We start from the raw sequence: 26713 nt of genomic DNA, 5'->3' as shown, positions 1-26713 counted from the left end.
GAAGTGGGGGGGACATAATTATTATTATTTTTTATCCAGTCGGATAAACACTCCATTGAGGCATCCGAAAGGTCATGAGGCACACCATTGCCTTGTTTTGTATCACATTCAAATGATAAAACATCGGGGGACAAAAATGCAATTTCAGAATGTGGAGGGGACATGTTGTCCCCCCCCCATCCCCCGTGAAAGTTACGCCCCTGCATCTAATAAGTATCGAAAGGATGACGAATAATTGTATGGCTTAGATCATGGAAACCCATGGGAATCAATATGGACTGAACAGACCGACTAAAGGGATTAGAAATAAATTAAAACACAATCTTGATCAGATCTAGAGAATCGTGTGTTCATTTAAAGGTGTAATAAAGGCTATAAATATACCTTTTTGAGGAAGGGCATGGGCAAGGCTAGAACCTGTGACCTTCTGGTCCCTATCCCAGTGCCTAGTCCACTGTGCTAGTAGGGGTGGGGGCATCACCATTGTTATTTCCACATACATAAAGCTGTTAAATCAGTCATTGGAATGTCAGTAGATGAGAAATGTGATTAGTTAAAGGGCAGCTGAACCACTGATTCCGCATGTTTTTCTGCTGCTCATCAAAAAAATATGATTTGCGACTTGGGGGTGTGATTGGATGAGGGTGTTTTATGTTCGCTATATCTTACCCGCAGTTATTGTTTTGTCCCTCTTGAGTCCCGGTAGAAACCTTTCGACCTCTGAATATGTTAATTCAAGAAATCTGTCATTTGGACATTTTTGCAGAGGTCTTTGTCGCGCAATTTTACATCTAGCTAAGGTGTTTGTTTTACTTGAGAAGTAATGCACCAATGTGCATGAATGCTAGTAGTGCACTGCAGACAGTATCGAGTCAGCTGCTGCTGCGCTCTCTACTGATTTCTAAGAACATGTCTACGACGTCATCAGCAAGCTGTCAAAATATCGGAAATAAAGCAAAGCTACATGGTGTTTATTAGTAACCTAAATTACTTCTTAGCTACGTTCCATCTCTGTGTTTGTCAACGTAGCTAGCAGGCACATTGAGCAGGCTAAATCAGCTTAACAAGTCACTGGCGAGTGGCAAAGTATTTTGGTGCAACTTTCTCACTATGTATTACTGGAGTGAGTCCGTGTTTCATAGCGAATCATGTTACGAAACAGGTCACAGCGGTACACGATGCTAGAGAATTTATTTTTATTTTTTATATTATCAAGTGACGGTAGTGCGCATTGTCTCAATTCTCATTTTTCCCAAGTTTAACTAAAATAATACATTGACTATGTGTTGTCTTATGTCAACAAGACCGAGGCACTGCGTAATGTGGACAGTTCTGTTTCACTGGCTGTAGGTTTTGCCATATGATTGAATAGAGTGCAATCAGCCCAGCTGATTGATAGTTTGGGTTAGTGTTCCCACTCAGCCATATCTCCACGTTACAGCGCTTGTTTACGGCAAAACAGACAGAAGACAAGGCGATGACCTGTGCTAATTAGCTATCTAGCATGCTCTGAACACCTGTGCTAATTAGCATGCTCTGAACACCTGTGTGTAAGCTTAACTCGGGAAATGGAGATAAGAATATAACAGCTTCCCTATATCTCTCAAATATCCGTTTTGGTAGATACTAACCAAAATTATGCTATTTACACTTAGTAGTACATCCCTACACTATAATACATTTTTCTGACTAATATTGATGTAACAGGCCATTCTCAACCAGATAAGTTAGTTGTTGAGTTCAGCTGCCCTTTAATATGATGAGTAAGTCTGGAAAACAAAAGGTGCATTGGGATTCGAACTGGCGACCTTGTGTGTTTAATCAAAAGTGCATTTAAAGTTTGATTTGATTTAGTCATATTCTATAATTTAGATGTTTTGTTGAGATGGAGACGTGAATACAATTTATTAATTTGTAGACAAACTGGAATTAAAGCCAGACTAAGTCAGTGGCACAGATGGAACTATCCAAGCAGAAGATACAAATGTTGATAAATAGCCAATTAACTTGTCAACAAATGATATGTTGATTCATATCTCCAACTCAACCAAAAATAAATGGGATTAAGCCAGTGGCTCATGTGGAAAGCAGTAGATACAGATGTAGGATCTTAATTTGAGCCAGTTTGCAAAAGCAGGAAAATTATAATCCTGTAACAACAGGAATGGATTTATGTGGATTACAATTAATGGAAATGTTTAAGCCTTTAAGAGAAAATCAAAGCCTAGATTAAAAAAAAAAAATCAGATCAAGCGTTAACAGGCGATAGCAGACACCTGCATAGCAGATGCTTTGGTGGTGGAAATGCATTGGAGCTGTCAAATTGGTGAGCAGCTGTTCTTGCAATCATTGTGACAAGAATCGGCGAGTTGTGCGTTCCGTGGTGCCGTTCTGCGCCGCTATTTGCAGCTCGCCTGATAGCTTGCACGATTCTCGCCATTCTCCTTCGACCTCTCATCAATGAGCTGTTTTCGCCCAAAGGACTGCAGCTGACTGGATGTTGTTTGTCGCACCATTCTCGGTAAACCCTAAACACTCTTGTGTGTGGAAAAGCCCAGGAGACTGACATTTTCAATCTGGCACCGTCAATCATAGCACGCTCAAAGTCGCTTAGGTCACTCATTTTGCCCATTCTAATGTTAAATCTAACAGTTACTGAATGTCTGTCTGCCTTATATAGCAAGCCATGACCACGTAACTCACTGACTGTAGGAGCTAACCATTTTCGTGAACGGGGTGGTGTACTTAATTAAACTGGCCACTGAGTGTATTTATCCTGTCTTGAATGAAAGGGTCATTTTGCAATCTCCCAAAATAAATGCAATCTCTGACAAGAGACAGGCATTACAAACACTACACTTGTCCATTCAGTAGCGGGAAAAGACTCCCAACTTGGATGACCATTCAAAAAATGTTTCCCAATCTGAAATGTCTAAATGGAAATTAAACTTCAGAAGCCTTTTTAAATCTCAAATACACAAGTTTTGAATGTCCTGCAACAAGGTGATCAAATCAAGATCCAACATCTAAGTCATCACAGGTCTGTGGAGAGCTTCACAATTGCGGTAATAATCTGTGCAGAATCTCAAATGTCATTGATCACTTGCACAATGAACTTTTAATGTAATTTCAACTGCAATCCAGTTAATTTGGTTCTGCTATTAGATGAAGCACAGTGACATCACATTAATATGCTGTATAAATAAACAAAATATCACATTGTATTCCCATTTGAACTTTGGTTGTGCTTTTAGATGGTTGAAAGCGCAGTGATAACACATAGGAAATTCAACTAACTTCTGGCTGTCTTTTTGAGTGGGTGACTATAGGTTCTAATCTCGTTGACCAGTTTCAACCAAATATTACCCAATTATCCACGTTGAACTGACCCAGTGGGTTCTGTACACTAATTGAAATCATCCTCCTCCCCTCAAAAAAAGTGTATTTAATTTGTATGTTTACTAGAATTTATAATTAGACTTGCGCGGTACAATGCTGTGTTTATAACCAAGTGGGAAGGTGGTAATTACCAGTTGTCTAGTCGTAAATACGAGTTGGGAGCATTTACATATGAATACCATCAAACATGGAGGTCATTAGAAGGCTTGTGATTGTGTTGCTCTTTTTTGCCCTTAAAGTATATCCAGAGATGTTCACTATCTAAATCAAAAGGAAGATTAAGACAATTAATTTTCTATCAACAATTAGTATTTTGTTCTTACCATAAACAACTGCTGAAGATGCCGCCATGCTTGCCCTCTTTTTTGTAGACAAATGACGTCAGCGGTGCATTGGAGGGGCGTTCAAGCGGATATTTCCCAGTCGTATGCTGGTATTTACGAAATATGATCGCAGCATTAGTCCATTTGTCCTAGGATCAGATTGGACTAATGCTACGATCACATCTCGTAATTTAGTAATTACCAGGATACGTCTGGGAAAAATGTTCCCTTGCACCGCTGACGTTGTGTCTAGAAAAAAAAAAAAAAAAAAAAAAAAAAGAGGGCAAGCATGGCGGCATCTTCAGCAGCTCTTTTGTTCCTCCCAGTTTTCCAAAGGGGACACCTTATCCTATACAGTGCACTACTTATGACCAGGGCCCATAGGACTTTGCTCAAAGGTAGTGTACTACTACTGTATGTAGGTAATAGGGTGCCATTTGGAAGTGACACTCAGTATAATTTCCCCTGGACTAGTTCTGTGCGGCTGGCCGGCACATTCCTGTTTGTTTAGAATACGCTTTACGTAAATCATTTTGACTAATGTTGGTATAGTGTGGTCAACACAGTGTTGTGAAGACACAGCGAAGGTGCATTACCATGTATGTTGTTGATAGCCGTGGAGGCCACATGCCTGGAGCCCAAACATGGACCGTGGTTGGTGAGCCAGGAGTTCCTCTGACAGAAGATGCTAACCAGGTCTCCATTGTTGATGGAATAGTATTATCAGCACAGTGCTAATAGACCTGCGTCAGAAATGGTACCCTATTCCCTGTATTGCACACTACTTTTCCCCAGGGCTCTAGTACAAATGAGTGTACCATTTAGGGAATAGGGTGTCATTTCAGATACACACTTCATGCAAACGTCACCAACATAATACATTTACACAAAGAATAGTAGGATACACGTTTTTACATTGGTCTTTAATGACAGCGCCACAGAGCTGTCATGAATATTGGCTTTTTAACATTATTACCCCATATTGGCTAACGACAACAAGTAACAGTAGAAGACGACCCATAGTGAGGTTGATTTACATTGCATTCGTTAAGTATTCAGACCCCTTCCATTTTTTCCCATTTTGTTACGTTACAGCCTTATTCTAAAATTGATTAAATAAATGTTTTTCTTCATCAATCTACACACAATACCCCATAATGACAAAGCGATAACAGGCTTTATAAATGTTTGCAAATAACAAACAGAAATAGCTTATTTACATAAGTATTCAGAACATTTGCTATGAAAACTCAAAATTGAGCTCAGTTGCATCCTGTTTTCATTGATCAATCTTTTATTATTATAACTTTTTACTTTTTACCCTCTTTTCTCCCCAATTTTGTGGTATCCAATTAGTAGTTACAGTCTTGTCTCATCGCTGCAACTCCCATACGGGAGAGGCGAAGGTCGAGAGCCGTGCTTTCCCCCGAAACACAACAACAAAGCTGCGCTGCTTCTTGAGGAATCGGGGAGAAGGGCCTTGGTCAGGGAGATGACCAAAAGCCTGATGGTCACTCTGACAAAGCTCTGTGGATATGGGAGAACCTTCCAGAAGGAAAACCATCTCTGCAGCATTCCACCAATTAGGCCTTTATGGTAGAGTGGCCAGACGAAAGCCACTCCTCAGTTAAAGGCACATGATAGCCCGCTTGGTGTTTGCCAAAAGGCACCTAAAGGACTCTCAGACCATGAGAAACAAGATTCTCTGGTCTTATGAAACCAAGATTGAACTATTTGGCCTGAATGCCAAGCGTCACATCTGGAGGAAACCTGGCACCATCCCTACAGTGAAGCATGGTGGTGGCAGCATCATGCTGTGGGGATGTTTTTCAGCAGCAGGGACTGGGAGACTAGTCAGGATTGAAGGAAAGATAAATGGAGCAAAGTACAGAGAGATCCTTGATGAAGAGCGCTCAGGACCTCAGACTGGGGCGAAGGTTCACCTTCCAACAGGACAACGACCCTAAGCACACAGCCAAGACAATGCAGGAGTGGCTTCGGTCTCAATGTCCTTGAGTGGCCAAAGCACGGACTTGAACCCTGATCGAACATCTCTGAAGAGACCTGAAAATAGCTGTATCGCGACGCTCCCCTTCCGACTTGACAAAGCTTGAGAGGATTTGCAAAGAAGAGTGGGAGAAACTCTCCAAATACAGGTGTGCCAAGCTTGTAGCGTCATACCTAAGACGACGCAAGGCTGTAATCGCTGCCAAAGGTGCTTCAACAAAGTACTGACTAAAGGGTCTGAATACTTATGTAAAATTTCTAAAAAACAGTTTTTGCTTTGTCATTATGGGGTATTGTGTGTAGATTGATGAGGGGAACAAAACAATGTAATACATTTTAGACTAAGGCTGTAACTTAACAAAAAGTCAAAGGGTCTGAATACTTTCCGCCTGCACTGTAAATGGGTCTATTGATGAAGAACTGGCAATTCTATAGAAAGAACTGGCCATTCCATGGAGAATTTTTTTTTGGTAATGTACTGTGTAAAAAATAAACAATCAAATATAAAACTGCACATTTTTTCAGAACACAAAAGGGTTTGATAAACATACATTTTTGATAACCATACAAAAAATATATATATTTTATCAGAGGTCACTAGGTGCACAACTTCTTCATACAATTACAACAACTGTCACCATTTGACATGCACCGCCATCATCATCATCATGAAAAATAGCTTGATAAAAGGGCAAGTGTACAAGGTTTGTGATTATATTGGCATTTCAGGATTATAAAAAGATAGATAACAAAACAAATATTAATCACCAGTGATTAAAAGAAAGTTTACCACTCAGGCTGTGCACATTCGGCCGTGATTGGGAGTCCCTCATCCGGGTTTGGCTGGGGTAGGCCGTCATTGTAAATAAGAATTTGTTCTTAATTGACTTGCCTAGTTAAATAAAGGTTAAATAAAAATAAATACAATATCCAGCGTGAAACTCAATCTGCGTCTGAAATGGCACCCTATTCCCTGTACACTGCACTACTTGGTCAAAAGGTAGAGCAATAAACAAGGAATAGGATGTCATTTTGGACGCAACCACCAACTACGTTTTAGCCAGCAGTCCAGAGGGGAGTATAACAGCTGTAGCGCTGATATAGTCTTGGTTACACCCAGAGAGATTCTACTGACCTAATGGTCAAACATACCAAGTGGTAGAGTCTGGACACACTTACTGCTTGGCTAGAACAAAACCCTGCACCCACACCAGCCCTCGGCAGGGTAAGATTTGGCCACCCTTAACCGATTCCTGATTCAGCCACTGTTCCCACCCAAAGCAGACATCGAAAACACTTAAGAGCTGAATAAATAAATATAAATTAATAAATTAAAAAGATCCCATTTAAACAAATGGAAGGTTTCTAGAGGTGCTTGAGGCTGAAAGGAGCAGGGAGGGGAGGAGACTAAAGATGAGGTGTCCACAGACCAGCAAACAGTCCTCAGAAGCCTTGTTTATACCTGGTGCTAACATGCATCCTTGATCTTGTCCACATTCTGATTGTGAACACATTTTCAGAAATATTGTATGTCTATATATATATATACACACACACACATGTATATATACTGCTGGCTATATATATATATAGGAAACATGTTGGGCTCCCAGGAACCTGGCCCTTACAGCCTTAGCAGTTTTACCAAAAATGAAGTTTTCAATTGCTTTCATCTGAATTCATCTTGTGAATTTTCCAACAAGCAGCAGCAGGTCATCTTCCAACCAGACCAGATCAGAAGAGGCCTCAGTCAGACAGACCAGACCAGTGGAGAACTGACCAGCATCAATCCACTGAGACCAAGAAATAGCTATCTAAATGAAATGTAGATTCTAAATGTAGATTTTAAATTCCACAAAAAGTATAATTCCATTGTACATTCAGTGAGGTTTCTGTTAGTTATTTTGATGATGGGTTGTACATTGTTATCACTGGCTGGGTAACCAGCCCTTTGTGAGTCTGAAGGTTTTTCATGCAGGTCTATGGACAAGAAAGCTGGTCCACATGTCCTTGAGTGTTCATTCATACACACACTGTGCATGATTGCATTGTAGATTTTGTATGTATGCTTAGGTATATTCGTATACAGGGATACATTCTTAGGGATATATTTGTATAACCATCTGCACCACATACACATAACTGGACGTCCCATCTGTTTTGAAATGAAACGTAATAAGTGTCATTCAGCAGGAATTCTTCAGGCAAAGTTACACTGAAACTGTGTGCTTCATGACTGACTGATAACGATGTGTGTGTTAGGGGTGTCAGAGTGCCTTGGTTGTGTGTGACGCACTGTGTGAGACGGGTTTCTGCGGGTAGCGGCTGTAGTAGTACACCTGGAAGAGAATGGTAATGTCCACTCCCACCTGCAGCAGACCACAGGTCCAGAACTGGACAGGAGCTTCGGTCAGCAGGAAGTAACCCGTCTTAAAGGTGTCCCCACTCGTCCACATCATCACCATCTTTATACTGCAGGGAGCGAGGGAGGCGAGAGAACAGAGGGGGTGATAAACAGAATTTCAATGTTGGCAGAGCTAGAGACAGTGGCTGTGTACAAAACGTGTCTTGCTTAAAACGACATACTGTGTACTAATCATACTACATACTATTTATTACATACTGTTTAGCATGCAGTAAACAACAAATTAACATGCTCATCCATACTGATGATGCGTCACCTAATGCACAATTGTGTTGTTTCCCGCCATTCGTTCGTTTTGCTACAGCCTGTCCTCTTATCTAGTTATCAACTGATTATCAGCTGTTGTCAAACACATGTGGGTCTGAAAACATGTTTTTTCTTCCTTAATAGTGTGCAGTGATTTGTACTAGATGAAAAGTCGAAACGAGTATGACATCCTGGCATGTAAAGCATACTACATTTTCAAAATGTCACACTATAAAACGTTCTATTTTCGCATACCAAAAAAGCGTACTATTTAGAACGCAACTAGAGGCATTCGGACACTGCCTTAATCCTGACAGAAAGAGACATCATGGAAATCATGGGAAAAGATTAACACAATAACAGACCAAACAGTTTCAGATGGGGATACTGACCCACTATTTCCAAAACAAACTTTTAAAAAGGAAAGATAACTGGAATTCCTTCAAGTTCATTTGCCACCTCAACTCTTCTGGATTTTAGTTTGTGACGAGAGTGTTCCTTTAGGGCATAGCTCACCAACCCTGTTCCTGGAGAGCTACCTTCCTGTAGGTTTTCGCTCCAACCCGTTGTAAACTAACTGATTCAGTTTATCAACCAGCTAAATATTAGAATCACGTACGCTAGATTAGGGTTGGAGCGAAAACCTGCAGGACGGTAGCTCTCCAGGAACAGTGTTGGAGAGCCCTACTTTAGGGTGAGATGTGGTCCCTCCTCTCGGTGTCACTGAGCGGATAGGGAAGTAAAACGCTAACAGTTACAGTAGAAGGGTGGTACAGCAGGAGGCCTCTCTATGCATGTTGTCTACTGTGCAAACACAGCTTTGACAACCCCCTTCTTCTTAGATGAAGAAAACGGCATTGCTTATTATAATGGGTAAATGTAAAGTTTCATGGCAAGCTGGGTTCCCAGGATCTCTGCTCTACTCAGAGTTGCCTTGACAGAGCCTTGACAGAGTGTTGGTGATTATGGATGAGGCACAATAGACTGACAGTCTCCCCAGCTACTCCTCTTCCACCCTCCCCCTCTCCTCTTTGTTTGTCACGCCAGGCTTCTGAAGAGGAGGACGGAAGGTAAACGCTGACAAGGTTAGGACCGAGGCACAAACACAGTTAGCTAACAGCATTCAGCCTTCAGAAGCGTTTACAATAACTGACTACCACAACAACACTCCTTTCTGAAAGCAGATGCATCCTTCATCTGCTCTTCTTAATACAACCTGCCTTTTGTCGTGTCGTGACATTTTGGAGTAGGGACCTCTGCTCTGAGTGCCAGAGCCAAACCTGACATGTCAGGACTTTCTATTACTGTGTAGACCACAGGAGTTCTCATAAATCAACAGATAGAACGCTAATCTGAATATAAACCCATTCATTAAAGGGTGAGGGAGATGGAGAGGCTGAGGGGGGAAGCCTAATCTAATTGGTGTCAAGGGAAGACCTGGGTAGGGTGTTGTATGGTTGCCGTGTACGTTTTAAATTAAAAATAATTATTCAGACAAAACATTTCTAGGCGTTACAGGGAATGGGTTTCTGCCCTAAGCAAATACACTGATGCCATATTCCATCATGGTATGCAGTACTAGGCCTAATAAATGAATCCACAATAAATCCAATATACATCCTATGAATATTATACTGTATCTGTGAGGTTATAATGATTGGGTCATAACCATACATTAATGTCTAGTATTGACTAGGCTTGGCCGGTATACCGTGTAGGGTAATCTTACCGCTACAGTATACAATGACATTCTAGACGATTCTGTGCTTCCTGTGGCAAGAGTTTGGGGAAGGCTTTCCTGTTTCAGCATGACAATGCCCCCGTGCACAAAGCGACATCCATACAGAAATCGTTTGTCGAGATCGGAGTGTAAGAACTTGACTGGCCTGCACGGAGCCCTGACCTCAACTCCATCGAACACCTTTGGGATGAATTGGAACGCAGACTGCAAGCCAGGCCTAATTGTTCAACATCAGTGCCCGACCTCACTAATGCTCTTCTGGCTGAATGGAAGCAAGTCCCCACAGCAATGTTCCAACATCTAGTGGAAAGCCTTCCCAGAATAGTGAAAGCTGTTTTTCCCCCTTTTGTATCCCAAAGTATAATGGATTTATACTATAGTTCAGTTGGGAGCTGTAATGCAAAACTGGATGCCAGACGATGATGATGAAGAACACGAAGACCGTGTGAGTGACTCACTGTTGTGCAGAATGCACCAGGTGACCTAGTTGCAGTATGGAATTCACAACGACATGTTTGCCAGCTAGATATCTTATAACTATTAATTAATATTGTCTAAAAATGTGCTTTTGTTTTCTAATCTAGCTAAGTGGTTAGCTTCTTCCAAAATCCAGCATTCGGTTGGTAACAGCAGAAGATCCCCTCCTGTTTTGTGCGTGCAGCAAACCGTGAGTAGCATTTTTGAGTTACTTGTATAGTTTAGGTCAGAAACTGTATAAAATGTTCGCAATCTGCTCGTTAGCATTTAGTTAGCATTTTCTATGGGATTTTACATGTACTTGTTAGCATTCCAGGAAACGTTCAGTATTATACAGAGCCATGAGTGCATGGAGCTCCATTCCATCTTATATAGCGCAAGTGAACAGCAAACCTGGTTTCAAAAAACAAATAAAGCAACACCTCGCGGCACAACATCTCTTCCCCACGTGCCCTACTTGTTGTGTGTATGTACTGACATGTATGTGTAACTTATAGATGCACACATACATTTAAAAACATTAACATGTAGTGAATGTAAAATGGAGTCTTTTTTGTTATGTGTCGGACCCCAGTAAGACTAGCTGTCTCCATTGGCGTCGGCTAATGGGGATCCTTTAAATCAAAATCATTGCTAACCTTCGGATTTAAGATGGGTTTGAAAACAGCTCCCCTTGTGTTCAGTGCTAGTATTACCGAATATCCCTGTATGGCACAAGGTCGGTATGAAGGTATGACAATCTGGATACCGCCCAAGCCTAGTATTGACTACACTGCCAATACTTCTAATATGGTACCACTCTCCCAATGTAATTTGTCTAACCCTAAATCAATGCTATTGGCGAGGTAACGTGTTCAATGATCCATACAAGTGAAATGAATTGATGAAGATGTGATGCATTGAGGCCACAATGGTGGCTTCAAAGTAAGAAGACTATTCTCTAGCAGAAGCCACTTAGCAGATATTCAGAAGGGTTTGGAGGTAATTATCTTCAGGCTCATTACAGTGTACAGGTTCACCCCTCAACCCAAACACAGCCCCCATCGCAGGCTGCCTAATAGCTAGCACCCACAGGATGAGGGGAGAAGGAGGAGTGGTACCTGTCAAATCTTCTACATTATTCATGTCTCCATCTTCACCTAGCTCCCATTTAGCCCTTTCAGTTGTAACAAACTTTTTAAATAACCTTGCCCTGCATCTACTCATACTCCCTCCCCGCCTCTCCTTGCATCTTTCTCCCCCTCCATCCTCCCCCTCTCCCTCCAAGGTACTTGTTAGTCCTGGGGAAGAGGAGCAACATTTCTTTATTTTCTCTCAGAGTGCTGACATACAGTTTGGGCCAGCCCAGTGTGCAATGATGTGAAAGCAGGTTTGAGGGTTTTATCAGTCCTCCTGCTGAATGTCTACGTCCCAAATGGCACCCTATGTAGTGCACTACTTTTGACCAAAGCCCATCTACATAGGGAATAGGGTGCCATTTGGGGGACACACTCAGAGAGAATGCTGGGAGGTCGGGGACGGAGTCAGAAAATGCCTGGGAGATGATTCTAGAAGTCCCCAGCCACTTACAGAAGACTGACTGGAAGGTAAAAAAAGCCTGTATGTATCGGATGTGGTGGAGGATGAAAGATGCTCTGCATTTCATCAGGTAATCAGCAGCTCCAAAGCAGAGGGGGGTGGGTATGTTTCTGCTTAGACAAGTTGTCGTAGACTAGTCTGACAAGGTCGTGATGTAGTGTTGTTGAATGCAGACAGAGACTTGTATACTGAATTGATTTAATGGTCAAACAACAGTCAGACGGCAGGCTAAATAAGGAAGTCTCTCAGAGTGCCATCTGTCCTTGTGAAACAGCTTATACAGAGAGGACTTATAAGGGCAGTCAGTCAGTCAGTAGGAGGTCTGCAGAACCTGTCCCTCCATGTTTCATAACCTTTATCTCAGGCCAGGGGCCCAGACAGCAGCACCCCAGTCTCCATTGCCTCGCTCCCACCCACCCTAGTCTCCACCGCCTCGCTCCCACCCACCCTAGTCTCCACCGCCTCGCTCCCACCCACCCCAGTCTCCACCGCCTCGCTCCCACCCACCCTAGTCTCCACCGCCTCGCTCGCCCCCACCCCAGTCTGGACCAGTCTCTCAACATAACACCAAAACACACTCTGTTCTACTCATAGACATTAACGTCATCGGTTCATCGGTGCCCTGCTACACACAGACACATGCACACCCACACACCACTGGAGACTGGCGTTATGCCAGCACACCTAGAACAAAGTGCCATCATTTCTACACACAGAGAGGCTGAGAGGGGCAGCCACACACACACTACACACATCCGTCTCCAAAACCACTGGTCACACCAGCCCCACGCTAAATCTCCACACCAGGAAATATTCACAACATAATACCTCTCATCTAAAGTGGCCACAGGGGATACATGCAGCAGGATTATCATTATGTGTTTCGTAATTTACTGTGGAACAGAGTTTCATTTTCAAACAGTTCACACAGCCCTGTAGTTAAGCCTCAAATTCAAATTCATTCATTGTCTTTGACCATGGAGCTTGTTTTGACCTTGGAGCTTAGTTTGACAATGGAGCTTTAGAACAAACATTTCCTCCTCGAGGTCGTTCAGCTAATCAGAACTCTCATTCATCCCTTTAAAACAAATACAGGATGGAGTGCAGAGGTAAAGTAACCTAGCAACAGCCTACCATAAACCCCAGTCCATAAACTGGCTGAACAGGTACAAAACAGTGGGAGAGAAAGGGGGCGGACAAAGTACTGACACCTAACAGAGCAGAACAGGCAGAGAGAGAGAGAGAGGGAGCAGGACAGAACAGGCAGAGAGAGAGAGAGAGAGGGAGCAGGACAGAGCAGGCAGAGAGAGAGAGAGGGAGCAGGACAGAGCAGGCAGAGAGAGAGAGAGGGAGCAGGACAGAGCAGGCAGAGAGAGAGAGAGGGAGCAGGACAGAGCAGGCAGAGAGAGAGAGAGGGAGCAGGACAGAGCAGGCAGAGAGAGAGAGAGGGAGCAGGACAGAGCAGGCAGAGAGAGAGAGAGAGAGCAGGACAGAGCAGGCAGAGAGAGAGAGAGGGAGCAGGACAGAGCAGGCAGAGAGAGAGAGGGGGAGCAGGTCGGAGCAGGCAGAGAGAGAGAGGGAACATGACTAAACAGGCAGAGCCACTGCTGAGCAGATAACGTCACACTGAGATCTGCTCTTCACAGAGTCTGTTTGTACTGGGGACAGGACACAGATCCAGGCACAGGCACAGACACGGATCCAGACACAGACACAGTGCCAGGCACAGACACAGTGCCAGGCACAGAGCCAGGCACAGACACAGACACAGTGCCAGGCACAGAGCCAGGCACAGAGCCAGGCACAGACACAGACACAGTGCCAGGCACAGAGCCAGGCACAGAGCCAGGCACAGACACAGAGCCAGGCACAGGTGTGTGCACACACACACAGCAGAAATGGGGTTGACTTGACAGCCTTGAAGTAAATACATGATTTGAAGCTGTACTGTAGCTATAGAAATGGAGGACTATATTTACATCAACTTTGAACTTAATTTCCCATCAAACCATGACAAGACAGATCAGCATTCACTTCCTGTAGACCAGCCTCCCCTATCATCTCTTCCCCCAGCCAACATCCACCATTATAGCAGCCATGTTGGGTCACCTATGGCCCCCAGTCGCCCTCCTCTTTGTGTTGTAGTAATGATCTGTTTGGTAACTGTCTGCTAGAGGGGTCTTGCGCCTGGCTCTGACAGGTGGTGATGGAAAACCAGAAGCATGCTTATAGCATCATTAGCATCAGTTGTCACAAATGGCACCCTTTTCCCTAATGGGCCATGGTCAAAAGTAGTGCACTATATAGGGAATAGGGTGCAATTTGGGATGCAGATCTGTTGTCATTAACCATCTCTGGACCTGACTGGCATGGCATGTTCTGAGGTTTGGCTTAACCCATTGATTATTTTATAAAAAGGTATATTTCTTATCATGCGTCCTTGATAATCGATATGGTAATGAGCTACTCAATCTTTCCATTTTTAGTGATATATTATTTCGCCCATATTAGTCTGACGCGTGATCATTCAGAGACCATTTAATTTATGTGGGTATATGTGTGAGTGTGTATGCGTGTTGGTCATGACTAGTCACTACTGCATGACTCACAATAAGAACTCGGGGAACAGATCCACAAAACTAAATGATGATGACAGCAACGGCACTAAAGCTTGCATTACTGAACATCTCCATAATCATTATGATGATAACAGCATTAGAACGGAGCATTAACAATGAAGGTTCATGTTTTAAATGTATTTAATAGTCTCAGTGTGAATCCTGCCTAAGGATTTAATCCCTGGGGGAATAAGGCAGTAAAAAGCCAATAAGTTGTTCAATTAAAGACAAATCTAAGGAGGCTTCCTGTTCAAAACAAAGTCATCAGTTTAAATCATATAAACCAAACAATATCTTCACTTCTAGTAGAAAATCCTTTCACTGAATGAACTAAATTCAGTACCAGGCGGGTCTGTGAATGACATACCCAAGTGTTTAAGTGTTCCAGAAATGAGAGAGAATTTATATACAGGTCTGCAAATTAAAATGAAAAGACCAGTTTGAAGTATAAACTGGGTGGTTCGAGCCCTGAATGCTGATTGGCTGAAAGCTGTGGTATATCAGACCGTATACCATAGGTATGACAAAACATTTATTTTTACTGCTCTAATTACGTTGGTAACCAGTTTATTTAAGCAATAAGGCACCTCGGGGGTTTGTGATATCTGGGCAATATACCATGGCTAAGGGCTGTGTCTAGGCCCCCCCGCGTTGCATCGTGCATAAGAACAGCCCTTAGCCGTGGTATATTGGCCATATACCACACATCCTCGGGCCTTATTGCTTAAATTAACCACTGACGCTCAGCAGCTGGGATATGAAGAGTAAGGAAGCAAGAGATGGGATGAAAGACAGTGAATATCAAGTGAGAGAAAGGGAAGACAACTGAATGGCGGCTGTAGTGTGTGTTCCGTCCTCACCTCATCCCCTCAGTACTCTTGTTCTGGTAGTTACAGTAGAGCTGCGGCGTCCCCAGCATGGCCTCAGCGAAGACAGCCAGGAAGCCCAGGGTCTCTACGAACAGAGACGAGTCCAGCAGCAGGTAGGTGATGTAGGCCACCAGCAGGGTGAACGCCACCACACACTGCATGTAGTCCACGAAACGACTCCACGACCAGAAGTGGCTCCAGTCAAAGTCTGAGGCAGACAGACACATGCGGAGAGAGGAGACAAGTAAGACACTACAAACAGTGATAAACCCTTTCAGCTCGATTTATCTCCATAATAATACACTGGCTTGAGAAGATTATAATGAAAGCATTGCATGTGACGTGAGACAAGGACACATAGCTGCATGGAAAATGCATTTGGAATACATTTGGGAAACCCTGAATGATTTACTCTAAAATGTTTCTGCCTCACCAAATGATCCCTTAAGTTCGTTTTTGCTTTGTTCCCTTTTCATCGGGGGAATAAACAAAACAAAAACACTGACAAAGTTCAGTTTAAGTCATGAATTCAACATGAAGATTATACAACTGCAGGCCTCCAATACAATCTAGTGACATCGCAGCTCGGAGACTGGCACCACCACAACACATTGTGCTGCCTCAACCTTTCACCTCTACGAGTACCCAAAAACAACCGCAAACACGACCAGTGAACGGATAAGAAGGTTAGCGATGAGGATGCATCCTTGTTTGGAGTGCTGAGGATTATGTTATGTCAAAATGGCAAACGTTATTGTCGCCTTCCCTGCCGTTATATCTGGGAGGTCAACACTGAGCTGCACGTAACGTATTTTAATATTTCTCAGAGCCTGACCGTGCTCTAAACAACGTTAGAGAGAAGAATACATTGAGGAAATGAAGTTGTCGCTGAACGGGGGGGGGGGGGGGGGGAATCCACTGTGCAGTATCTTCAATAGGATTTTTTACAACCCTCTACCTCCATGATGAAATGAGATTCCACCGATCTAAAAGACAAGCTCCTTGATATTCCGACTCCAACACACCTAAACTAAATAAAAGTGAGCAATTTGAACAAACTCATGCAGTTTGCACCTTTCTGATTCAGAGGGGTTGGGTTAAATGCGGGAGACACATTTCAGGTGAACGCGTTCAGTTGTACAAGTGACTAGATATCCCCCTTTCGTCTAAAATGACATGGTTGATTTGGTTTCCTACCCTTTTCCATAATCACATTGCCTTCTGACGACACACACGAAGAGGTACGACACCTTACATTACCCGTCCTGCTGACTTACTGAGACTGATTGCATTCTAAAGTGGAACAACTGCTAGGTTTGACATTTCAATTGAACTCATTTTATTGAAATACTGATGATAAACGGTTCTGAGATTTAGATGGGATTACTGACTAATGCACATGGCAGACAGGTGTATTTGTGTGCATGTGAGAGTCAGGGTGTGCGTCTGCAACTCAAAATCACCCAATCAGGGTCATGCTAGCAGTCTGACCTGTTCATATAGGATCTAAAGGAAATGTATGCCCAGAGATGAGTGTATTGGGGATAACATAAAGGGGTTGTCTGTCAGAGTACTAAAACCCATCCTCCGCAGACACACCACAGAATAGAAATGTTCCTTCCATAAACACAGTTCCTGGTTCCCAACGTGAGAGAAATTAGAGGGAAATGGCTTATTGTAGTAGTAGAAGAGAATTGTTTCAGGTGTTAACAGCAGTACCTTAGCGTGCGACACTCAACTGTGCCACTCATCTACCCTGGGGTGCTCTCGTTCCCCTCCTCCTCTCCTCTTTCATCCCTCTGTTTACTCTGACACGGTGCCTCTGTGTGTGTGTGTGTGTGTGTGTGTGTGTGTGTGTGCCGTCCTCACCACGGGGACAGTGTGGGGGAGAGAGCTGGCTTCATGTCAAAATGTACCCCCTGCTGCCCACGCACAACACACACACGCTTTCTGATCACTGAGCAATGGTAAATGTGTAAGCAGGCAGGCATGTGCCAGAGCTAGATATTGTTTTGCAGTAGTTTATCTCCCCAGGACATTAGTTAGAGGGTGTCGTTTAGCCTGCCAGGTCTACACTTCCCATAATCACGTTGTCAATCAAGTAATTCATAGTCCATAATCATGCAGGGAAAACAGCTACCTAAAAAAATGGTATAGAAAAAAAAAAAGAGCCTGTGTGAGAGGTGTGTGAGGAGAGTAGGATGTGAATCTGAATGGTTCCAATGAATCACACCATACAGGAGAGACTGATGACTAATAAGCATCAAAAGATTATATACGTAGACTATTCTCAATGCCCCGTTCGCTGCCCCTGTCCTCCCTGACTGGCCCTGTCCTCCCTGACTGGCCCTGTCCTCCCTGACTGGCCCTGTCCTCCCTGACTGGCCCTGTCCTCCCTGACTGTCCCTTTACCAGTACACAGGCCTAGTAACCAACTCCCCTCACATCTCTGGTAGTGCCAAATACTGCTCAATGCTCCTATTCGCTGGTCCAACTGTCAACAAAGACATCCTAAAAGGGAACAGAATAGAAGACAAACAATAGCATGTGATTTGAATTAGAATTTTAAAGCAGAGTGAAACAAAATGTAGTCTATCCCTGGATCTGTAGAACACTACAACAAAGCTGAGAAAGATGATCTAAACTCGACCGCCATTTGAGCAGCTTGATACATTTGACTTCCACCTGGGTAGGTAATCCGTAGGTTTATTTATACAACGAAACAGCATGCTCTCTTAACCTGAATAATCTCTTTAAAGTCAACCTTCCCTTCGGCTTGATAGGATCTTAATCTGGTTTATGAGATGGCTATCATAACCAGTCACTAACTTCATAATACCAGAACTACCATATCTACCTTGAGGATTTTTAATAACAGATATGCTGAGATCTAGGGTACAGTATGCATGCTGGCACACACGATACACAAACACACAGTACCAAACGACAGGGGCGGACAGAGACATAATTGTCTTGTGAAGTCGTTACCCTAAATTCACAGCCAATTTAACCCAGAACAGGTTCCAAACTAACAAACAGTCCACTGACACAGGGAGGGAGGAAAGAGTTTGCTGTTAGTTTGAACTCACAGGGAGGGAGCTTAATGCACTTCTCCAGAGTGATTGGGACAATCGTTTTTGATTGGACAACCTGCCGTGATAATGGAGCCTGGAGAGAGAGCCACAGAGGGAAGCCAGCTCTGTTCTCTGTTCGTACTGTGATGTACAAACAGTTCAATACAAGCACAAAACACACACAACAATGTTAGGAATATACAGAAATATACTGGTTCAACGGGTCCGCATTACACTTCATGTAATGTGTCAGAATCCTGTTTCGTCGGTCTCAGTTTGACACTCACATTTACAAACTTTGGTGAAAGCAGGTGAAATGATATTGAAATACTCAATTGTAGCCAACCTCATCAAAGCCTGAAACCCCAACAAAGATAAGGAGACTTCAGAACTATCCGTTACTCACAAACTACATCGAGACAATCACCCTTTAGGAAGTTCGGCAGAGGGTTGTTGGCCGAGGAATTCCTCTTTCCTCGCTCATCAATAGTGGATTACAACATGCCTCTCCTTCATATCTCCTCCTGGATTAACCAATAGATGAACAGACCCATACGTGTATATAGCAGACAGACAAGCAACAGTTCTGTCAATGCTAATCAAGGTTGGCAGAGAGAGGTGATGGATTGCCAGAGAGACTGCGAGAGGCCAGGAAGACGGCTGAGAGAGGCCGCACAGGCCAAGGAGGTAGAGGCAGGGGCAAAGAGAGAGGCAGAGAGAGGCGGAACCAGAGAAGAGGAAGAAAGTCTGGAAGACAGAGATCCAGAGAGCCCGGAAAGCAGAGAGGCTGAGCTCCAGATCCAGCCCTGGGCAGCCCAAAGCCAGGCAGAGGCCAAGGAGAACACAGCCTGGCTCTGGTTCCAGCTCTACTGCCAAGAAACGTGCCAACTGTACTCTGGTTCCACTTCCAAGTGCCAACTGATTCATGTACAGTCCAGAACCATGATCGTACACGTGGCACACAAAACGGCAGCTTTTAAAATGTGTTTATTTATTTAACTAGGCAAGTCAGTTAAGAACAAATTCTTATTTACAATGGAAGGCCAACCCCTCCCCTAATCCGGATAACGCTGGGCCAATTGTGGGCCACCATATGGGACTCCCGATCACGGCCGGTTGTGATACAGCCCGGGATCGAACCAGGGTCTGAAGTGACGCCTCTAGGACTGCGACGCAGTGCCTTAGACCGCTGCGCACTCGGGAGCCCCTTTTGACGAGGTAAATTGAAGTCAGAATTAAACTTTTTCTACTGCGATGAGAAGAAAGCCAGCTTACCATACCACTGGAGTTGTGCTGTAGAACAACAACATGCTGGGTTTAAACAATGTGATAAGTTGTAAGAAGTTTGCAGCAACTCCGCCAGTCAACTCCTAGTTCCCAATCACACAACTCCAAACACAGAGGCTGAATAAAGGGTGAAAAATTATTTTGGATTGCTGAAATGAATATCTCAGACAGTCTGCAGCTTTCTCTGCAACTATCATTGGATTCTACAATGCACAATCAATCAAAGAGAGAAGACGAGTGAACCCAATATAGCGTGATGGATAGCAGTTCTGAGAAGGTAAATTACATCACTGTCAGTGAGGACTCTGGCCAATATACAACACAGAGCATTACTGCATCTTCACAGGCACTGTAGGCATTAGTTATTTCCCAGCTCCACCTACTGTTCACATAGAGGATAGCAACTGCTCCCCAAGTACAAAGCAGCAGTGTTAACTAGAACTAAACACAACATTGAGATCCACTGTTAGTAAATCCATATTTATGATGGGCATCACACGATACTCACACAAACAAAGTTCTCAGCACAATGAAACAGGTACAATTGATCGATTGAAAGGTTGAGAGACTCTGTCCTCTCAACATTATAGCAGCTGGTCCTCAGCCCCTCTCAGCTGCCTGAGTGAGGGAGCAATACAGTAACAAGAGGGAGTTGAAACAAAGGGCAAAGATAGAGGTAGAATAACAAGGACAGAGTTAGGAAGACCACAGTCTCATACACTGTCCCATCTGAGTTGTCTGTGCCTCTTCAGCAAGCTGGTGTGAATCCAAGTCATCATCATTGTTGTTTTACCAGACAGGACCACAGAGGAGAGGCCGTGGGTAGTGCACATTAGCTTTCACATGCAGCATTTAATACAATTGTTGTTGTAACGCTATCAACGACAACAAAAAACACTGAGCATAGTTCATTTCAAACCAAGAAACAGTCAAGTCGTGACTTTTCTAGCCACAAAATAGCCGAGCAGTTAGTCTCTCAAGGTCAATAACATTAAGTAAAGAGCAACAATCAAAGTCTTAATATATATGGTTAATCAATATATAGGAGTCTAGAATGCATGCATTTTAATGTTCTGAGTAAGAATCTGAGTCATCACAATCAGACATCTCAATGAACTGAAGCAAAATTCAATTTCCATGAACAATCACTGCAATGCTATAGTAAACATGCATGCTATAGTAAACTGATATCAGAAGCATAAAAAGCGTTTTTACACACCAACACACTTCAAGCTATTGACTATAGCTAACATGCATTGTGAACTTCCATGCGAACACTATAACAACTATATTGGTTCTTTATGAATCACAAATATGACAAGGAAGGATCACATGTGATGCAGGAGGATGCATGCCAGGTTAATGCAGGATGATGCTGATGAGTTAGTGGCAGTTAGCACTGTAAATGGAGCAATAACAGAGGGAGTGCCACATAAGTCCATGTAGTAAGGACAGAAAGAGCGAGTTTAAGGGAGGAAGGAAGATGAATGACTGGATGGCAGAGAGAGACGGATGGCACCTACCCAGAAATAACTTCTTAGGGACTTTGACCTCCTCCTTAGTGACTGTTACTACAGACAAAACTAAATAAGAGGAAAGGGAGAAAAGAGCTTGGTTTCTCTAAAGAGAGCTTAAAGAGAGCTTGGTTTCACCTTGTGCTACAGACCAGTACTGACCCACAGTGTCAATTGAGGAGGGGTTTCTTCTTGACATACGGTTAGTGATTTCAAAAGGACGACCCCCATAACTTCCCTGTAGGAAGTAACAGAGTTGAAACCTCAACGTTTGTTTTACGTCTGACAGAGTTGAAACCTCTACGTTTGTTTTACGTCTGACAGAGTTGAAACCTCTACGTTTGTTTTACGTCTGACAGAGTTGAAACCTCTACGTTTGTTTTACGTCTGACAGAGTTGAAACCTCTACGTTTGTTTTACGTCTGACAGAGTTGAAACCTCTACGTTTGTTTTACGTCTGACAGAGTTGAAACCTCTACGTTTGTTTTACGTCTGAGAGTTGAAACCTCTACGTTTGTTTTACGTCTGACAGAGTTGAAACTTCAACATTTGTTGTACGTCTGACAGAGTTGAAACTTCTACGTTCGTTTAAAAGTTTGACTGATCTCAAACCAACTGACCCACCTCCCCTGATCCTGCCAATTTGATTGGTTACCAAACTCTGGATTGAGGCCCACTGAGCGTTTAATGTTCTAATATTGCGTTGGCAGAGAAACACAGGTGTAGATCAGTCAGTCAGTGAGTGTATATAGCCAACAGGCTGAGGAAGGGCGTTATGAGCCAGATACAGCAGCCAGCCCCCTCTAGTTCCACAACAAATGATCAACATCCTGTTATTATGACTGTAATGGCAATATTTAAGATGAAGAATGTTAAGTTAATGTTTAGCATTTTATATTTTCCCTTTCTGTAATACACATGAATCTACCAGTGTTCTGTTTGTGCAAGGTGCGGGTGAATTTTATTTTTCACCAGATTAGTCTCATTGAGATTAACAATCTATTTTACGAGAGAGACCTGGCCGAAAATAGCAGCACACAAAGTTGCAGACACATTTACAACATAAAACACACAGCAATACATTATTATTTTTTTAAACATCCATTTACACATTGAACAGGAAGATGGTTTGGGAAAGTGTGGTGCAACTAGGGGTCAAAACATTGACAGCCCCCTGCTTCATCAGTGTGAATATTCTGAATTGTTTTCATATCTCTGTTGATAGTATTTGACACCAGACTGAAGGTGCAAGGGCCGAGGACACACTGATTATTACTGTATTGTGTGACACTGTGATTCTGCAGCAGCTAACAAATCAATGCCTTTTTGTTTCCTGACAAGCCTCTCGGGCTGGTGTTTACAGAACATGTGGCGCTGTCTGATTAGGATATTAAGGGCCTGTCTCCAACAGGCCAGTTAGATATTTCTCTGCTCCTGTGCGGGATATTGTTCTCCATTTTGCAAACTTGTAATAAACTGGATAGATTTTTTATTGAGTTTATCTGTGACTGCTCTTCTCTTTCGTTCACCTGGAAATTCCTATTACAAAGACGAACTAGAGGTGTACAGTACCATGCCACGTTCAGTAGGCAAATGGTTTCAAACATTGCAGATAGAAAATGTCATGAAGAGCCAACATGTGACATAATATGATTTACTGCTTAAACAAACCACTTAAATCTAACTGCAAACACACTCACAGAGATAAACACCCAGCTACATGTCAGAGGCATGTTTGATCTACAGGTTGGTGATAAAACCAAGCATTAGCAGTAGTTCACACCATGATGCGAACAGAGGTTATAAACTGATTATAAAGTCACAAAGAGGAGCTAGGAACCGGGAGGTTAAAGACACGTGTAAAGAGGTGAGTAGGGACAGGCCAGGGAGGAGGATACTGACCTGTGAATGAACGTTTCTTAGTCTGGAGTTCGGTGGCCACGCGGACGTTGGTACACAGGTTGAGCATGATCAACATGGTGGCAATCATGACGATGCTCTGCCACAGGAGTGGTGTCTCAAAGTAGCGCCCAAACCTGGAAAGAGAAGACCGGGAGGGAGGGACTAGTCAGGCTCAAGGGCAGTAATAAAGTTCCCGCACTGAAGACAATAGGCATTTGTTGAAACCAAACCAGAACTGTGCTATTCAAACTAATATGACTATTCAGTGAGAGGCAGTGTCATTTTCAAACACTGTAAATTCTGAAGTGCCAAATAGTTGACGTCTGTCTGTTCTTTAAAATGCACTTAGTCTACAGCCTTCACATGCATCAATGCACATTTGTAATAATATGCAACAAGTGTACCACAAAACTTGTGGCAAAACTTACCTGAACAGTATACGTAGAATGTTGGCCACCAGTAGGACGAGGCAGACATAGGTGGAGAATCCCTCTGCTTTCTGTGTCTGTCTGATGTCCCTGTACTGGGGGATGTAAGGTACCACTCCACCAAACACCATGGCCCCCGCAGTGATCCATGTCACCAGTTGGTTCAGGACATACATGAGCTGCTCTAACATCTCATCTTCCATGTTCTCTCTCTGTTATCTAGTCTACCAGGGCACAGCAAAACATGGAAAGTGCCAAAGGGCTGTGCAAAGTTCTAGTGAACTGCACTTGCTTTTCAAAAATGTGGTGTAGCCTAGTCAGAGAATGTGGATAGAGTGGTGCCTTTGGATGCTTATTTACAGTCAACTACTGGATCAATAACCAATGAAGGGGACATAATGATGTCATTGAAAAAAAAAAAAAAAAGTCCCTTCTTTCAACCCGGATGTAAAGCAGGAAGAACTATGTCCATCAATTATGTTCTATTGAACAGTTTAGCGTAAAATCCAGAGGGTCTACCTTAGAAGAAATCCAGAGTTGAAATGACGAGTTGGTCATGTATCAATAAACATTCACGTGGCGCTACTGATACTAATGTAAATTAGGTTAGAATAGCACAATGTAACAAGTTAAACGTTACAATTGAGCACATCGTCGGCCAGAGAACTCAAACTTGCAGCGGGTCGGTCGACCAATCAAATGAATGCAATATTATTTGAAAGCAGCTTCAATTTACTGGCTTGATCGCAATTTGTATAGAAACCTAAAATAGTCGACGCTCGACATTTCCTTTACAGTTAGTTGTCCCTAGGCTAGTCGAAGCGACTCAAATCCCCAGTGCTCTGGGTGGGTTTGTCGTTTTAACTGGACGGCAGCAGGAATCCATGCAGCACATGACTGTTATTTACAAACAAATCCCTTTTATCTGGAAAATATCATTCCAGCTAAAATCGAGAGAGCATGAATTGACCCGAAAGTGCTAAAACACCTGCGTCCACCGCCTCTCCCCGCCCTACAAACCGAACAGCGCTTCCTTGTACGTCAAAATCGTCACTCCGTTTTGCCAAGATCTGAGTTTGGTTTCATGGTCCTAGACAGAATTAATTTGGAAGGGGACATCGACCACTTCTTAGTATATGTATAGCCTATTGTACTTGTCCTATTTTGAGACGTTGTACATTGGCCTATATTTATTTATTTGTACTTTTCTTACATCATTATCATGATGAGAATAAGGGATGATTGCAGTGAGCCCGGATTAAGAAGCTTTGCTGAGTTTACATAATGGTGGATGACTGTCATCTGTCAGAGAATAACATTCTAAATGGATGGTCTCTTATATAAAAAAAAACTGTCATGGAGAGTCCCAAAGGACCTGAAATATCCCCTGAGATCAGATCAACACAGAGAGGTGCATCTAAGGGTTTTAACTTGGTGTCATGAGAGAAATGCCTAAAGGTCATCACTCATCACAAAGCTGGAACATCTTGGTAAAAGACAGCAACAGAAAGGAATTGGTGTTTAAAACGAGACTGAAACAAAAAAGTAAGTTGAGCCTACCGTTCTGTAGTCCGTTCCTCTTAAACTTCGTTTCAGTTTGACTACCAACCATTCTGTGCTGTATAACCACGCCTAGTAGGCCACAATGCATTAACTATACTGAACAGAAATACAAATGCAACATGCAACAATTTCAACGGTTTTACTGAGTTACAGTTCATAGGAAATCAGTCAATTGAAATGAATTCATTAGGCCGTAATCTATGGACTTCACAGGACTGAACAAGGGTGCAGTCATGGTGAAGTAGCAGGTGAAGAAGCCGGATGTGGAGGTCCTGGACTGGCGTGGCTACATGTGGTCTCTGGCAACAGCTCTGGTGGACATTTCTGCGGTCAGCATGCCAATTCCAAGCTCCCTTAAACATCTGTGGCATTGTGTTGTGTGACAAAACGGCACATTTTAGAGTGGCCTTTTATTGTCCCCAGCACAAAGTGCACCTGTGTAATGATCATGCTGTTTAATCAGCTTCTTGATATGCCACACCTGTCAGGTGGATGGATTATCTTGGCAAAGGAGAAATGCTCACTAACAGGGATGTAAACACATTTGCGCACCAACATTTGAGAGAAATAATATTTGTGTGCGTATGAAACATTTCTATGATCTTTTATTTCAGCTCATGAAACATGGGACCAACACTTTACATGTTACTTTTATAATTTTGTTCAGTATAATTTTCCGAATTAGACATGTCTTTTGTTGAAAAACATCTGATTGTTAGCCTAATTAATGATTTATGAAAAGGTACACACTCTATAGATTGTATGGAGACTACATACACACTCTTTAGTAAAGGTCTCCCAAAGTAATGTTTAACTCCCGCCTGTGCGTTTCAGTTGAAACATTGTTGCCAAGAATGACACGCAGGGACAGGGACGCACAACTTCATAGACAAATCCCATTGACTTTGATATCTGAATCCAACTCAAAAGCCGCAAATGAATTGACAGAAATGGTAAGTTTCTTATCTGTATAGCGTTTTTCTTACGCCGATGGTAACATTTGTATCTAAGAAATGATTGTTTGTGTTGTCTCTCCCACAGATGGAAGCGACGATGCAGAAACTTCACAATACATTTCAAATCATCTCTGACAAGATTGTTTCTAAAAAATATCATTTTAATCATACCCTACTACTAGCAACTGTTGTATAGAATGACTATTGAAGAACAGCATCTAAAAGCTGCCGTTGAGCTTATGGTGCATACAAATAGGATATTCAAGCAATAGACCTAATCTCAAAATTGCAGCTGTTTTTTTAATC

General features: G+C 42.9%; 1 protein-coding gene across 2 annotated transcripts; it reads right to left on the bottom strand.

Moving 5' to 3' along the window:
* Nucleotides 1–4626: 4626 nt before the first annotated feature.
* LOC139554860 (solute carrier family 66 member 2-like) lies at nucleotides 4627–24906 on the bottom strand. 2 transcript variants are annotated; one of them, XM_071368071.1, is made up of 5 exons: nucleotides 23889–24906; nucleotides 23461–23594; nucleotides 21568–21627; nucleotides 15675–15891; nucleotides 4627–8201 (listed from the first exon to the last, which is right to left on the bottom strand). In XM_071368071.1, the coding sequence occupies exons 1-5, from the start codon at nucleotides 24089–24091 to the stop codon at nucleotides 7997–7999; spliced, it is 819 nt and encodes a 272-aa protein (XP_071224172.1). In that variant the 5' UTR covers nucleotides 24092–24906; the 3' UTR covers nucleotides 4627–7996. The 2 variants fall into 2 exon arrangements, with proteins under 2 accessions (XP_071224172.1, XP_071224174.1); XM_071368073.1 differs by lacking the exon at nucleotides 21568–21627.
* Nucleotides 24907–26713: the final 1807 nt, after the last annotated feature.

This window comes from Salvelinus alpinus, chromosome 26 (assembly GCF_045679555.1).
Source record: "Salvelinus alpinus chromosome 26, SLU_Salpinus.1, whole genome shotgun sequence".
Classification (NCBI taxonomy): Eukaryota; Metazoa; Chordata; class Actinopteri; order Salmoniformes; family Salmonidae; genus Salvelinus; species Salvelinus alpinus.
Note: the sequence above shows the minus strand (reverse complement) of the source record. Positions and strands in the feature narration are given on the sequence as shown.